Here is a 16,180-nt window from a genome sequence, read left to right as displayed (position 1 = left end):
ATAGTACCCACTGCCTGAAAAAATAAAAACTTCACTTACAGTGATAAACATTCTCCATTATACTCTAGATCAGGGGTGGGGAACCTAAGGCCTGCGGGATGAATGCATCCCCTGGGTTGCCTGGATCGGACCTCCCCCAGCATTGGGGATACTTATGCTGGCACTCCAGCCCCTCCCCCCCACACACCTTCCCTGACCCCCAACTGATTTTTCTGTGGGTCAGCGGCCTCCTACCCAAAAAAGTTCCTCACCCATGCTCTCTAGATACTGTGGAACAATGGCAGCCCTTCATTAGTTCAGGTTTCAATTGAGTTTCCATTACGAATCTGATTTTTTATTTCCCCATAATGAAAATCCTCAAAGAGAGGATTATTGGCCTAAAATGGGCAAGATAGGTCTAGATTGAGGTCAGATTTTCATATCAAATTTGAAGTAAGGCATGGAAAGAAAAACCTGGATTTTGACAGCTTTAAAATAGAGGTCTTCAACAGACTGCAGTTATTCTTCTTTCTCTAGCAGAAACAAAAACAAAACCCCCAAACAAATGGGAGAAAAAAAACCCAGACCCAAACAGGTAGGTAGGTAGGTAGTGGGAATAGGAGGGGAATTGGAATTATCTACTCAGCTGTACTTCAAAATACCAGTTTCATTTCTTTCAGTCCATTTTTTGTGACTCTCCAGAATGGCTTTTCATTACTGGCAACCTAATTTAGGCTCCTTAATTGCTTCAGAGATACTGTGTTAACTGAGGCAAGGGAGCAGCTCTTCAGACCCAGGGCAAGCCAAAATAAACTTTTCAGCATAACTGATCTAGATTATCAGATTGATCTGAGCAATTCTGAACATCCTCCATGAAATAGAATTACCTTTCTCAGCATAGCTCCACTGAGAAGCTTTAATAATCTACAGAAAAGTCAGGAGCCATAATTAGTTAGTCCAAAGAATTTAATCTAGGTTTAGCAGGATATGAACATCAAGGGAGGTATGTGACATAGTAGGGGGTTCCTCCCTTCTCTCTCAGTAGAGGCACCACAGCATGGAAGGGGGGAGACCCTGTTCTGTACTTCAGCTTTTCCTCCACAGCTTTTTTGGCTATCCTAAGAAGACCTACAGGACAGCCCATATCCTCTACATGCAGGCAGTATCTCTTTGCAAGGCCTTCTTCATGAGGGCCGAGGAGGGCATGGAAATTGAGCTAGAAAGTTGGTATTCTCAGCCCCTCTGCATGTTTGTTTCCATGCAATTTGGGCGCTTTCTTAATGCCTCAGTCTACACGCCTCTCCTCTCAATGTCGTAAAGTCTACAACAGCAGGGTTCTGTTCCTTCACCTCTTGTGGAAAAGACCACAACAACAGACACTCCTTGCCCTTCTATACTGCTGACCTTGTGCTTCCCTCCTGTAAACCTCATGAAGTCTTGAGGAGTGGAAGAGGAAGATGACAGGTGACAGGAGCTTTGGGGTGCAGCTTATAAAATAGATTTGTGTCCTGCCCATGGTTTTTCATGATGAAAACTTCAAATGTATAAAAGTTTCAAATGGAAAATTAGACCTCCTTCTCCATGCTGGTGCTCTCACGTTCCACACATTCCTCCACTCTGCTCTTGAGGACTCCACCTTGGTTTCAATAATAGCGTTAAAACAACTGCAACTTTTTGTAAGTGTTTTTACCCTTTAAGTTACTTGTGTCCTCTAATTTTGTGCAATAGATGTTTTTCTTTGGGAATTTGTCTAGAGCTTCACACAAGATTTCCTTCACATGAATAGACTTTAAAGCAGAAATGCCCAAGTTCTAAATATATTCTCTGAGATAGCAAATCGACCAAATAAGTTTGTTAGTGACCATACTAGAAAATATGGGTTTAGATTCTGGGTACTTATTCTCTCTAGATAAGCCACCATTTGCTGTTCCCAGTCAATGGGAGAGGTGGAGGCGGCACCAGCAGGCAAAAGGACCACAGGGACATGCTGGCCTCTGCTTTCCACTGCTTCCATTGATCAGGAATGGCAAATCATGTCCATTTGGATTTGGGGGGTAAGGGGATGGTGCTTGTGGATGTCCGATGTCCGCAAAATGTCTCCTGTCCCACAATCAGATTTCCTTCATGGGCCACAGACTGCCCATCACTGCGCTAGATAATAAAATCTCTTATAAACTAATGCACCCCTATAAAGTATCACTTTGTATAATGACTTATATTTATTATATTATCAAGTATAAGATGACAGTGTTTCAACTGATAAGTAATGTTTTGAAAATTATATATATTTTTAGACACCATTAATAACTTTCTCCTTACGTCATAATGAAAACGATATCATTATTTATACCAAAATGTTGCCTGATTTCTTGCTTTTACCGACTAATTTGTTTTTGAAAAATGTGCTTTTCTGTAGAAATGGGAATCCCTTCTTCTGTAGACCTTGTGAGCAGTGACCCAAGCCACATGGTAGCATCATTTACTAGTGGGCACACTTGTCTTTTTAACATGGAGACCCGGCAACAAATTCTTACCTTGGAATCTAACATAGATAACAGTATGTATCAAAAATGAAAACATTTCCTTTTTGAGAGAGAAACTTTCATTGTTGTAAGCTTGTACTATTGTAGTGAAAATGAACATATGTTCACAGAAAATAGGCAAGTTGTCTGACAGATGAGATTATAAAGTGAAATGCAGTGGCTGGATTTTAAGTAGGGATGGATAATTTTATGGCTAATCATCTAGACCAGAAGCACAAGTGAACCACATATCTCTGGGGAAAAAAAGATCAGAAGAAATGCATATTTTGAACATGCATTGTATGACTCATAATTCTATTGGGTTATTTTTAAGCACTTGCAGCAATAGTAAAAATTAAAACAGGGATATCTGGTATGGGGAAATGATAGCAAAATGCCACCTCTATGTACCCCCATACATGGATATTCTATGTAAGCATATTGATGTAGGTGTGTATGCCTGAGTGACAGTGAGTGTGCATGGCTGTCACTTCTAAAGTGCTTTGGAATTATTTAGGATAAAAGACAGTATATAAAAGTAAGTTATTACTTAGGAGAGCTTTCATTACAGTCATGTGGTAGATTTAATGCCTGTATAGAATTTTCAATCCAAAACTTGTTACAGATTTTATTTTTTCACAGGAACATATGTACAGGATTTTGCTGTAGAGATTTACCATATGTGGGTGTTGTTTTTTTTCCATAGCTGCTAACACTTCCTGCCAGATAAACAGAGTTGTCAGCCATCCAACTCTTCCTATAAGTATCACTGCCCATGAAGACAGGCACATCAAATTCTATGACAACAATACAGGTAAGTGTTTTTTCAACAGACACTGTCCTTACTAGTACAGTAATTCCTCATTTAACACTATAGATAGGTTTCAGAAAATGATTGTGTTAAGTGAAAATGTGTTATGCGGGGTCAATTTTCCCATTGAAAATAATGGAAAAGGTGGGGGTTGCATTTCAAGCGGTGGTGTCTGTTGGGACTGGGACATAAGGTTGGGGGAGAACGGGGACTGGGTTACAGCAGGGAAGGGAGGTGTTTGGCTCTGGGGAAAGAAAGGAGAGAGGAGGAGGATTGCGTTGAGATTATGCCCATGATGGGTGTGCTGGACCCGCACTGCGTCCGGCAAGGGGGAGTCAGCGGGAAATGGCGGAGCGAGTGGCAAACCCTCCGCCGCTTTGCAGGGAGGCCAGGGAAGCCCCGCGCAGCCACCGCCAACGAGCCAACTGGGGAAATCGTGTTATTCCAGGGATGGTTGTGCAATTCAAAAAGCATTCCCTAAAAAAAAAATCATGCTATCGTGAAAACGTGTTAAGCGGGCACGTATTAAATGGGGAATAACTGTAATGTAAAACAAACATGCTCTCATAGTAATTTGTTGATAGTGCCATGAGAGAGGTCAAGGGTTGAATGACCTTTGACGCTAAACTATCCTCCCATACTGGGGAAATATTGTGGGATAGTGTTGGGAAACTTGCACTGTTGCAATCTGCAGTTTCTGGTTTTTAATGGCTCAGGTAGTAGTGATTTCCCCATTTACCTTGTAGGGCTATTGAATAGACCAGTGAAAGCTCATTCTTGGGAAATTTCCCCTCATGTTGGTCTAAAATTTTCATTTGCTGATTTTTTTTTAATCTAACTCTGCCTATTAGGATCATTATAAGCAGTTAAAAGCAGTCCAGGCACCTCTGTAGGGTTGCTGAGCATGGTGCCTAGTCTCTTTGGGGAAGTGGCAGTTTTCTTTTAACTTTTTTTTTTTAAACTTTTTACTATTGCTCTGATCTCAATGGGAGTGCTCCTCTAGCAGTGTTGCTTCCAGGAAAATGTCCCCTTCTCTGGAGGCTAAGGTGTTTTGAACTCATTTTAAAGGTCTGTTCTGAGAGCTGCATTAAGGTTCCCAGTTGAGTTTTAAGGGATCCAGCTATCTGCACAGTTATGCTGTGGGGCATAGAGGCAATAATAAACAGATCTTTTCCGTGTTGAAGTAGCCATCCTTCCCATCAATTTGTGGCCCTCTTGCTATTGCCAGTTCACTCTTTCCTAAAAATTGTATTGCACGATATTAAAAAGTGTTATCTGAGCTCCTGTCAAGTGATGATAGAAGCTAGCGGAAAATATGAAAATAAATACAATTATTTAAAATTGAACAGAGAGACCAAAAACCTTAACTTTAGTCCTATTTTCTTTCCTATTACATGTAAATTTCCTTCCACAATAGAAGAAAATATTTGATAGATAAACCCACAATTTTGTTTTGTTTTTTTACATGAAGCAATTGCTGTAATAACCAAAAAAGCCATGCATTCCAAGACTGATTCAGTTTTGGAATGGTTGAAGGCACTCAACTATATTTACCCAAAAAATGGATGATTGCCTACATATTGTTGTGGCTTACTGCTGACTTATAAGTCGGTCAGAAAGCAAAGACATGAATAGACATCTGTCAGGGATGGTGTAGATGGAGCTTGGTCCTGCCTTGAGGGCGGGGGGCTGGACTCGATGACCTCTCGAGGTCCCTTTCAGTCCTATGATTCTATAGGAACTCTGGCTACAGCATCTGCTCAGGGGAAAGTATTTGTATGTTACAGCCCACAAGAAAGATGTTGTATACACAATGCAATAGATAAACAGAGATGTTGACTTGAGAACTGTTGATCCCCTGAGCAAGTGAACAATTTAAAATGACTTGATACAAAACTGTATTAAGCCCAATCATGAGAGAGTATTTTCCTTTAATATAAAATAAAATGTGACAGGCTCCAATCAATGAGAAAAAGCAGTCGACAGAATTAAAATGTTTATTCTCTTGCAGATTCTTTGGGGCCAGACAAAGTAATTTGCCGTAATATGTTGAATTATGAAAATGAACTGTAGAAAAATAATATGGATAATCTTTTCTTTCAAAGGAAAACTGATCCACGCAATGGTAGCCCACTTAGATGCAGTCACAAGTTTAGCTGTTGATCCTAATGGCTTGTATTTGATGTCTGGCAGTAAGTACATCAAATGTTAACCTCCTCCTTTATCATAATAACTTCAATGTTCTCTACAATTGAGAAAACATATTTCTTTTTTTTTTTTCCTATATAGGCCATGACTGTTCAATTCGCTTATGGAATCTTGAAAGCAAAACCTGTATTCAAGAATTTACTGCTCATCGCAAAAAATTTGATGAGTCTATTCATGATGTGGCATTCCATCCATCCAAATGTTATATTGCCAGTGCAGGAGCAGATGCTCTGGCTAAGGTCTTCGTATGACACAGTGCTTCCCTTTCAACTCTAGCTCTTGAACATTTAACCCGATGCACAAAAGAGAGGAAGACCTGGGCAAGAATCTTCATTTCATGCCCTGTAATTCAGAGAATGTTTATAATGGTGTAGTTTTTGCAGGATGCTCTTTTCTAAATTAAGGGGTTTTGGGGGTTTCTGCAAGCTCAGCTGGTGCTGAGCACTTGGAAATTCTCAAACATCAATACAAGAACCGCTTTTATTTCTGAGGGTGTAAGTATTCGTCCAGGCAGGCCTTGGGCGACAGATAAGTCTCTGTATTCTCTGCACATGAAGCGGGAAACATTAGAGGGATGGGCAAGTAAATAATTGGCATGATTGCTGCAGAAGAAGATCGAGGAGGGGTACTTCCAAGTGTGTTTCTCATCAAGGAGTCATATAAACTGCGTACTTAAGTAACATAAAAAGGTGACTATTCACATGCCCATTGGGTTACCATGTGAAGTTCACTTGTTCATCCCTTTGATATTAATGACTAGATGGTGTTTAGAGGAAAGTAGCTGATAGTTAATCTTAATCCACCTGGCTGCTAACTAACAAAAGGTAAATTTTGTTAAAAGGAAAAAATTACTAATGTTTAAAAATTATTAGTGCAGTAACCTTTTGTTAAATCTATTATGTTATACAAATATATACTTTGCAGAAAAAAATACATTTTATTAATTTTGGGAAAGAATATGGTAGTAAGTGGCTAGAAACTTAGCCCGTAGTCTAGTTCACAGTAAAGGAGACTGGCTGAAAACAGTCTATATATACTGTAATAAGGGATTTAATTTATTCAATTTTATAATACTGTTTATTGTTGGTCAGGCACAAGAAATTGTAATAAAACATCCTACCGCAACCTCTAGCAGAGTTTAGTCAATATGTCTTCATTTCTTCCTGTTTTACCAAAAAAAAAAAAAAAAAAAAAGGCTGCCACTGTGGATGAAAATCATGATTTCATTTTAAGCGTGGATTCATAGTGCTCTGTTGAGCCTTGCTATCAGATTAATGTGGACTTTACAAAGTTCCATCAGTTTAAAATTCTGCTACTTCCAGAGGAAGTCCCTAACTTTCAAACCATTAGAACTTTTGAAATGTTCCCCCCGTATAGAGCATACTGTGTCATGTATCTTCAAAGTGTGGTTATGTGAAAAATGACTTTAAAAATGCCACTCAGCATTTTACTCAGCAGATCTGGTTGCTAGGTATATTCACAGGATATATGTTTACCTGTGTGACCGAAATAAGTTTGCTGCTTTTTAGTCCTGTTGTCTCTGCAGGACCATCCCAAGGGTGAAGAGAGTAAGGTGGATTCTGTTCTATTGAGCATCATCAGACTTTACCTTTCTTTAAATCCATTTAAGGCAGTGGGATCCTTAGTTCCTCTGGTGGAATGTAATTAGTTCTGCAGATTCTTTAGTAATGATGGTGATATGATTGAGAAGGAAAGAACACAGCATGACTCTCCGATTCCAGGTAGAATTTGGCTAGAAGTTAATAAATCTTGTGTTGTAAACTGACAAATGGAAAATTAGGAATAATTGAGGCACAGAAAACATAGGACACAATGCTATTTTTAGAGTGACTTTTCAGAGCAGAACCACACTTGAGCAGAACTGCCTATTGATTACAATGGGGAGTTTAGATTAACACTCAATGCCATTCCATTGCTTTATGATAAAAGGTTGCCCCAGACTGTGAGCCTGCAGTGTACTATATTTAATGCGGAATACCTTTTACTGCTCTGAATATTCAGATATTTGTTTGTGATATCGATGTACAATATATTTCCATTAAATGACATTAGAATTTTACCATGGAACAGATTAGTATAATAATACAAATTATTTAGTTTTATATTATTAAAAAAAAGAGGGAATCTGGCTGAAAAACTGAGCATTCAACTTTGTGAAGTCATTTGTGTACTTGACTCTTGTTCGTTCAGTGTCACTATTTTATTTCTTTTTGGAAAGGAAATTACAAAGGTTTATTTGAAAAATTCTAAAAGTTATGTATATTAAATGTGTATATATATATATTGTAAACATGTATTAAATATGTCTTGTAAGGGAAGACTTCATGGGTGCATTTTAATGTTTTAGTATTAAGAGTTCTTCTCAATTTGTGTATACAAAGGATAATGCTAAGTATGAAATGAATGTTGTGCCGTTTGCTTACAAAATATTAAACATAATTAAGGTGTTTAGATTGCTGTACATAAAACTAATAGGCCAGCATGCTTGTTTTTAAAGACTGTGGTTTTAACTGATTAAAAGTTGAATGTAAGAAACAGCGGCTATTCAAATGTGAATTGAAAGATGTTCCATTCTTACTGTTGAGCTCTTGTTCAAACTGAAAAGTGAATCTTTTAAAGCTGGCAATAGCTAGAAGATGAGGTGCCTTTAAAAAAACAAATGTAGCCTTACAAAGAGGTTGTGGAGTATATATTTTTGTGCTTATCTTCATAATTGATGTTAATGTCTTTTTTTACTGTTATCTGTTCACATACTTGCGGGACTGCAGGATACTTGTGCATGAGCCTGTTAGCTCTTTTGAACATTGTCATACTCATAGAGATTAGAGATGGAAAAGACTGCTTAGGCTGTCTGTCCCATCCACCTGTGGAAGTGGGATTGTCACCTGTCATGCATTTTAATAGTTTTTGACCAGTGAAGCGTCATATATGTTCCACATGATTAGGCTCTCATTACTTCCCTTGGAAGACTATGCTGATGCTTAGATGGCTCACTACTGAAAAGTTTTACTTGATACTAAGTCTAAATATTTCTTTTCTTAATTTTATCCCATTATTCCAATTAGTAGTCTGTACTGAATAGATCCTCTCCATGCTTGGTATTGATACCCTGCAGGTATCTATACACACTTATATTGTCTCAGGCAAGCTTATACATGTTAGCTCTTTTGTCACAAGTAAACTCTCTGCAACCCCTGATCATTTTCATATCTATTCTCTGTAGTCCTATCAGTTTGTCAGTGTATTTCTTCATAACTTGTTGTCCCAAACTGCGAACACCATTCCGGATGCTGGAGGGCCATCAGCACTAGTATAGAAAGAGTCTGTTAACTTCTGTGTTCTGTGATGTGAGGCCTTTGCATGTAGAACTCAGTTGTACTGGCCTTTCTGCTGCTGTGTCAGATTGCAAACTCAAATCTCATTTATATCTGCCATCTTCTTCACTTAGTTTTCAGAATTACTGCTTCCCCGGTTGTTGTTTCCTCCTTAGTTATGTCTACTTCTCCAGATTCAGTATAGTCTGTAAATTTTGTTAATGTATATCAGCCCTAATGAAAATACTCACAGAATTTGACCCAACTCTGATCCTTGCAGTATCTCCACTAAACGTTTCCATGTAACTTAATGCATTTTACCCTTATGCCTTTTCCACATCAGATTCACATGGCAATTTTGTGTCCTTTCATAGACATTTCAGTATAGGTTAACCTGTGTTCATTATTTTTGTTTTTGGTAAAAGTCCCGTTGAAAGGAGAAACTGCAATTCCTTATCTGGTGAAAACGATCTGTAAGGTTTACACATCCTCATTTTCACTTCCAATTTAAAAAGATAAACCATGTGCTGTTTAGGTGTTTGATTCAGCTAACTAAAATACTTCCTTGTGCAAAATGGATTAGACTAGTTTGGAACACACTTTAGATTAAAAGTAAAGGAAATATTTCCCATAATATTTATAGTGGCCTATCCAGTGCTTTTTATGTACCTTGAAGACAAACCTCTGTTATGCCTGGTAAAAGCAAAACAGAGTATTAAAAGTCTTTTTCATGTATGTTGTTTATAGAAGTCACCTATGACTACCATGATTTTCAGATCACATTTAAGTTTTTCATTTCACAAAATATTTTTTTAAGAAAGAACTCTTTAAAATGAACCTCATTTTCTATAGTTCTTTGTTTTTAGGATATTACAGTTTAAGTATTCCCAGGAGTAATATGGTGCGTAATTGTTCAGTATTCAGTATTAAAAAATTAAATAGATGTAGAAGCTGCAAATTCCAAATAAATAAAAACTTATCCTTTTCAATAAAACTAAAGTAGTAAAACAATTTCTTTTCTTCAATACATCAGTGTGAACTCATCCCAGATTTTTCTAAATCGCAGTTGCTTTAACCATTTGATGTAGAGAATTCCATAAACTATGCATTAATGTAAAATATATACATCATATTTTGATAGGAACACTGTTCCCAGCCTGTTACTCGAATCCATCCTGAAGGAAACCAAAAATTCATTAGCAAGCCTAAAAATCATATCACACATCTTTTCCATGCCCTTCTAAAGACTTTTCTGAAATGAATCTTTCAAATTGTATGAAGTCTGCTCATCACTGGTTGCAGGATATCTTAAGGCTCAACTTTAAATTATAAATTTTGCCCTTTTGTGCCAAAATACAAACTATAGTTTGTTCAAATGTTAAATTATACCACTAGAATAGGGGCATCAAAAGATTTATAGTATCTGATAATAAAATCTTTAAAGCTAAAACTCGATGTTTTGTTAATTTTAAAGTTTAATCTAACTTTGACTCTTACTTCTCAGAGACTTCTGTGTGACCACAATGAGCTTCAAATTAAGCACATATGCAAGAATCTGTATTATCAGGTCATAATGAAGTTAATAGGTTAATTGTTCCATATATTGTGGTAGGGTTAGAACTTAATTGCAAAGGAGGGAGTGTAGGACTGTTTTTCAGCCTTATTTCTGAATGCCTATGATTTTGTGGATTTTGACCATGACGGCAATGTTATATAATTAACGAATAAAAATAAATGTATTGTTTGTGCCATTCTGAGCTTAACTTTAGAATATATTTTGCTTTGTTTACAAGTGAAGCTTGTAGGTGATATATACTAAAGTATGCTATAGCTTTTTATTTTGAAATGCAAATGAGCTATGAATAGGAGCAATGGTTCAAAGAAATAGTTTATGAATATGTATATATTGCAGATAGGTGAAATTGAATTCTTCAAATGGAATATACAAAATTCATGGAAATAACTGTGGGAATACTATCCTAACTATAATGCAACATTCAGAATTACATTCTGAAATCTGAGACTGCTAAATTAAAAATTATTTGGCCACAGCTACTAAAAAGAGAAAAATCAGACATGCAATTAAGACATGCACATATAGTATTGTTATTAGGAAGATTTGTACCTTGTAACATAGTTAATTATGTCTTGGACTTTTCCTGATTTCAAAGCTGCAGTCAAATTAACAATTTCTGATTTGTTTTTTGACAGCTGTTGCTGCTCCTTGAGGCAGATATTTCAGATAGTGTCCCATCCCATAAGGATTTGAAAACTCACATTTTATCTGTGATAGAAATGTAGCCGTGTTAGTCTGGTGTAGCTGAAACAAAATACAGGACTATGTAGCACTTTAAAGACTAACACTTCCTTCCCTCCCCCTCCCCCCGCATCCCCCTTCTGTTCTGAAATGTGATTTGTCCTTTTCATATGTGTTCATTTTTTTAAATTGTATCCTTTGGTATATATGGTTGTGATTATTTTCTTCCACTATTTGATCTGAGGAAGTGGGTCTGGCCCACGAAAGCTCTTCATCTAATAAACCATCTTGCTAGTCTTTAAAGTGCTACATAGTCCTGTATTTTGTTTTAACATTTTATCTGACATTTGTTGTGTACTTTGTGGAGCAGGCTACACTGAAAAGTAACATAACTTGATTTTTTTGTATAAATGGTTTTAAGTTTATAGAGCAACACTGGTAATGATAAATTGCACATAATCTGCTAATCAAACCCCTTACATAGTCAAGTACAACTCAGCATGACTAAGGATGACAATATTCAGATAATAGACAATATTTTACCCATCAGGCTCCCTGTGGTGTTTGTCTACAAACCAGAAAAAGGGTAGTTGGAGGGAAACTGAATTTTGAAAGGTGGCATGACAAGGAAAGGAAATAGGGTATGTCTATACTAGCTCAGTAGTTCGAGCTAGGTAGGCAAATGAGGGCAACCAGAGTTGCAAATGAAGCCAGAGTTGCAAATTTAAATATCGCGGGCTTCATTTGCATCTTCCCGGGTGCCGCCATTTTTAAATCCCCCTTAGTCCGAACTCCATGCCCATAGCTACGCGTGGCACGGAGTAGGTAGTTCAAATTAGGATCTCTAATTCGAACTACCGGTACACCTCATTCCATTTATTTAAATCCCGGGCTTCATTTGCAACTCCGGTTACCCTCATTTGCCTACCTAGCTCAAACTACCGAGCTAGTGTAGACATACCCTAAATAAGCCAAGTTTAGGATGGAGAAAAATTAAGGCATGAGCTAGTTCGAACTGATATGTTTGTGATCCTTATTCAGGCAAGTATTCCTGTTCAGTCAATGGGTTTGCTACTGTTAGTGAAAATCTAGTGAAATCAACCTTTTAGGTGATGTATGACTTCTTGTTTACTAACATAACTATTTGCTGAGTATCCACCTTTTTCATGGTCTTGTTTATTGTTACCATTTGGATCTCTTCCATAAACTATACATTTGCACCTGTTGTTGACTTCCTCTTTTGGAAGGTGAATTACATTGAATAACAATGACTTCCTGTTCAGACACTTTTCCTAAAGGATAGGTGGGATTTCAGATCTCCAGGACTATAGCATCTGAGTTTTCATTCTTTAAAACAAAAAAGCTTTGGGCCTAGCTATTTTTAGTTTAGTTTCTTATTTTAGTGAATTTTCTTTTTTTTTTTAATCTTACCTGCTGACTTAACCATGTTGCTTGAAGTCTGTCTGAAACCTGAGAAGTGCTGTACAATGTGAGACCTTGCTTTGTGACACCTTTGCTCATCTCAGTATAAATCCCCTTGAATGGTGCAACTGAGGGTTCTATTCTAGGATTGCAGTGTTGTTGTAGCTGTGTCAGTCCCAGGATAGTAGAGAGGCCAGATGGGTGAGGTAATGTCTTGTACTGAACCAACTTCTGTTGGGGAAAGACACATCTTTTTTCCTTTTCTATTTTTCCTTCCGTTCCTGAGGAAAAGCTCTGTGGCGCGCGAAAGCTTCTCTCTTTCACCAACAGAAGTTGGTCCAGTACAAGGTATTACCTCAGTTTCCTAGTTCTAATCCTCTCATTTTCAGTAAATACACATTGTCACCATGGACAAACCCATATTGTAGCTAGATTAAAAAATATATACTTTAATGCAGGTCTCTACTTGAGCTAGTGTGTTTTTTAAAATCAGTTTGACCCTGTCTACACTTGCAAGCCATGTTATAACCCAGTAAGACCACAACCACGTTTACACCGTGATTAAGCGTGTTTATTAAACTATTCAAAGCCCTGTGTTGACAAGGCCTAAAGGTCCTGTTTTGTTTGTATTCGTTCACCTTGAATTGCAGGTTTCCAAAATTACTTGCACAGTCTGAGAAGTCCTTGGTCCTAGCAAAAATGTCTTAATCTTGAAAGGTTAAGAAAAGAGTTACACAGCTGGATTTGAACTTTTCTAAAAGGGAAAGGGGTAATTTCTTGCCAAACCAAATATAGTCATTTCTTTTCTGGCTTCCTTACTAAAAGTAACCAAAAATATTATATAAGGGATAAATGATGGGACTGCAGGCTGCTGTTTCTCCATTAAGAATTTATTTTTTTTATTCTTTCACTGAAATTGTGATCTTTAAATGTAGTTAGTTTTGGGCACTATACATTTAAAAATGTTTAATCTCAGACAAGGATTTACAGCAAATCTAAATAGATTTCATTTCAGCATTAACAATCTGGAGCAACTGAGGCTACGTCTAGATTGCACTCTAAAATAAAAATATGCAATTAACGCTATGCAAATTGCGTATTTTTTTTAATTTAATTTCAAAAGAGGCTATTTCGAAGTTTGGCGCGTCTACATGGTGCCAAATTTCAAAATAAAGTGCTCTTTCAAGCCATCATTCCTCGTACAACGAGGTTTACAGGGATGGTAAAAGAGTGCGTCCATTATTTTGAAATTTTTTTTTAAATAGCGGACACATTCCTTGGATGCAGCCTTACTATTTCGGGATACTTCCGGTATCCCGAAATAGAAATTCAGACTAGACGTATCATTACTGTTGAAAACACAAACAGAATATATTGACAATTAACATGTAGGTTTGGAGCCTGAGTGGATTGACAGGGAGTCTTGTACTAGATGCAGTGGTATTCTTAAATTGCGTATCTCTGCAATAAAGAGAATACAGGATAATAAAGCTATTATTCAGTGTAATATTTTCTATTAATTATAGGTGTACTTAAAATGGCTATTCATCAGTAATGCCCAATGCTTGCAATATAACTTGCATGAATATCTCAATTAGTTTCTTAGAGACACTTCAGTTAAAGTAGTCTCTCAAAGAAATTTATTTGCCTCTGGAACGAATACTACTCGTAGATGAAACTCAAGTAATTTTAATTTTTACTTTTCACTATTAATGCAGTTTGCTTTTTGTTTTTATTCCTTTACTTCATTCCCCCCACTCAACAACAAAGACAGCTGTGGGCCCAAATATAATCTGGCAATTCCCCTTTTTAAAGTATATATTGCAGGTGATGACTATACAATATTGGTAACTGCAACTGCCACTTACCTTCTGCTGCTACAAAGTAAAAGGGTGCCAGTTACTAAGAGTAATGTGGAAGCACATTCTTGAAAACCAACAGGGGTAAAGATTAAGCATGCATGTTACTTTTGTGGTTTTATGTTGCATACTTCTGAGTGTCCTGAATGACTACTTTGGTGTTAGTTTCAAACTGCAGGTGCTTTGTGAAATGGTGGCTCAGATGGAAAATAATCTATTTGGAGTAATTCTGTCAGTTTGTGTCTATGGTTTAGTATTGATTATGTAAAAGTTATAAACATGCTAATTTGTTGGTATATACTACTCTTTTCTACACAGTGAATTATTTTAAAAATGAAATATCCATTTTAAAATTTGCGAAGTAACTAGTTCCCCAATAAGAAGTATTCGTGAAGTACAAATGCTCTGTAATTTGAGAGAGGTTTTCTTGCATACATGGGTGTGGGAAGGGGGAAATCTAACTACTTGTGTTAAACCCTACAATTGTGAGATGTTTTCACCACCAAACAGGCAAGAAGTATTTTATATTAAAATGAAAGTGTTGTATTATCAATTAAAAGTTTAGGGTCATTTCAGAGCTTCATTTCCTACATATGCATACAAAATTGCAAAATTTGAAAAGTCAGAAGGCAGTCATTTAAAACCTATTTGTATATTTTGGGATATCTCAATAGGAGCTTTCTAAGTTTTCTGTTTTTATGAAATGCAATGAAACTATTGGTTGTGGAACGTACTGGGTCCATTGTGCTTGGTTACATAGCTTGTCTGATAAGCCAATTATGTTGTTAAAATTATATAGCTCTGCTTATGTTGTGCAATTTAAAATGAGTCAACATTGAGGAAATCATGTAGGAATGTATTGATATGGCAGTAGTGAAGTGGGATCTGTGTATACTGTACCCACATTCTGACCAGAGCAAAATCACACGGACTTCCAGAAATAAGCAATGGTTTTTAAGAGGAGCTTTATTTAATGTTGCAGCAAGTAAATGTTATTTGTACCATATACTTGTACATGTAAATTGGGTGCTAATAAATACTATTTTTCAACATTTTGCATCGTATCCATAACTTTGCCATAAGACTTCCATAGGCTTATAGTGTGTGAGGACACACCAGAACAACCCTACAGATGTATAATTAGCACATCCCATTGTGTTGCCATGCTAGTATCATCTGATTTTTTTTTTTAATTTGACCTTAGCAAGAGCAATTATTCTATTCCTGGGCCTAGTATTCTTTCCCTTTTCATTCTTTGCACTTGGTCTGCATTCCATGTGCTGCTGTTTCTGACTCTTCAGTCTGGACACTTTATAGCAGTGTTTCTTAAACTTTTTAAGACCAAGGAACACCAAACAATATTTTTATGGGAAATACCAAGGTGTTTTTGTTGAGCCAAAAAAAAAAAAAGGGGGGTGGGGGGGGGAGTTATTGAGCAAAAAAAAAAAAAAAAAAAAAATCGCCTCCCCCTGTAAGGGCGGCCATTTTGAACTGTGTTGTTCTCCGTGGCACACCTCTGACTGCCTCATAGCACACCAGTGTGCCACAGAACACAGTTTAAGAAACACTGCCTTACAGCTTATGCCATACTTAATGCACTCAGCAGCTGCACTGGCAGTGAGATGTGCATTATTTCAAGAGAGTAATGCCCTTGTGCAGCAAACACACGGAAGGAACCCAGTGCGCTTCAATCTTGCCTTCTCTAACAGACAACAGCATGGATATCAAATTGAACAGAGAAACTTGTTAGCAAACCTATCCTGCTTCCTCTGAGTCAGAGTCTGGAG

The 16,180-nt window shown here is 37.1% G+C and overlaps 1 protein-coding gene across 3 annotated transcripts in view; it reads left to right on the top strand.

Moving 5' to 3' along the window:
- STRN (striatin) overlaps window positions 1–15,445 on the top strand; it is an 87,274-nt gene extending 71,829 nt beyond the window's left edge. For all 3 annotated transcript variants that reach the window (XM_075924956.2, XM_075924958.2, XM_075924957.2), the window contains 4 exons: window positions 2,396–2,536; window positions 3,208–3,315; window positions 5,418–5,504; window positions 5,602–15,445. In XM_075924956.2, the coding sequence (XP_075781071.2) occupies window positions 2,396–2,536; window positions 3,208–3,315; window positions 5,418–5,504; window positions 5,602–5,771 (506 nt within the window). In that variant the 3' untranslated portion in view covers window positions 5,772–15,445. The remainder of the gene's footprint in view (window positions 1–2,395; window positions 2,537–3,207; window positions 3,316–5,417; window positions 5,505–5,601) is intronic.
- The last annotated feature ends 735 nt before the right edge of the window (window positions 15,446–16,180 follow it).

This window comes from Pelodiscus sinensis, chromosome 3, assembly GCF_052426305.1.
Source record: "Pelodiscus sinensis isolate ZL-2025 chromosome 3, ASM5242630v1, whole genome shotgun sequence".
In the NCBI taxonomy this organism is placed as follows: Eukaryota; Metazoa; Chordata; order Testudines; family Trionychidae; genus Pelodiscus; species Pelodiscus sinensis.
Note: the sequence above shows the minus strand (reverse complement) of the source record. Positions and strands in the feature narration are given on the sequence as shown.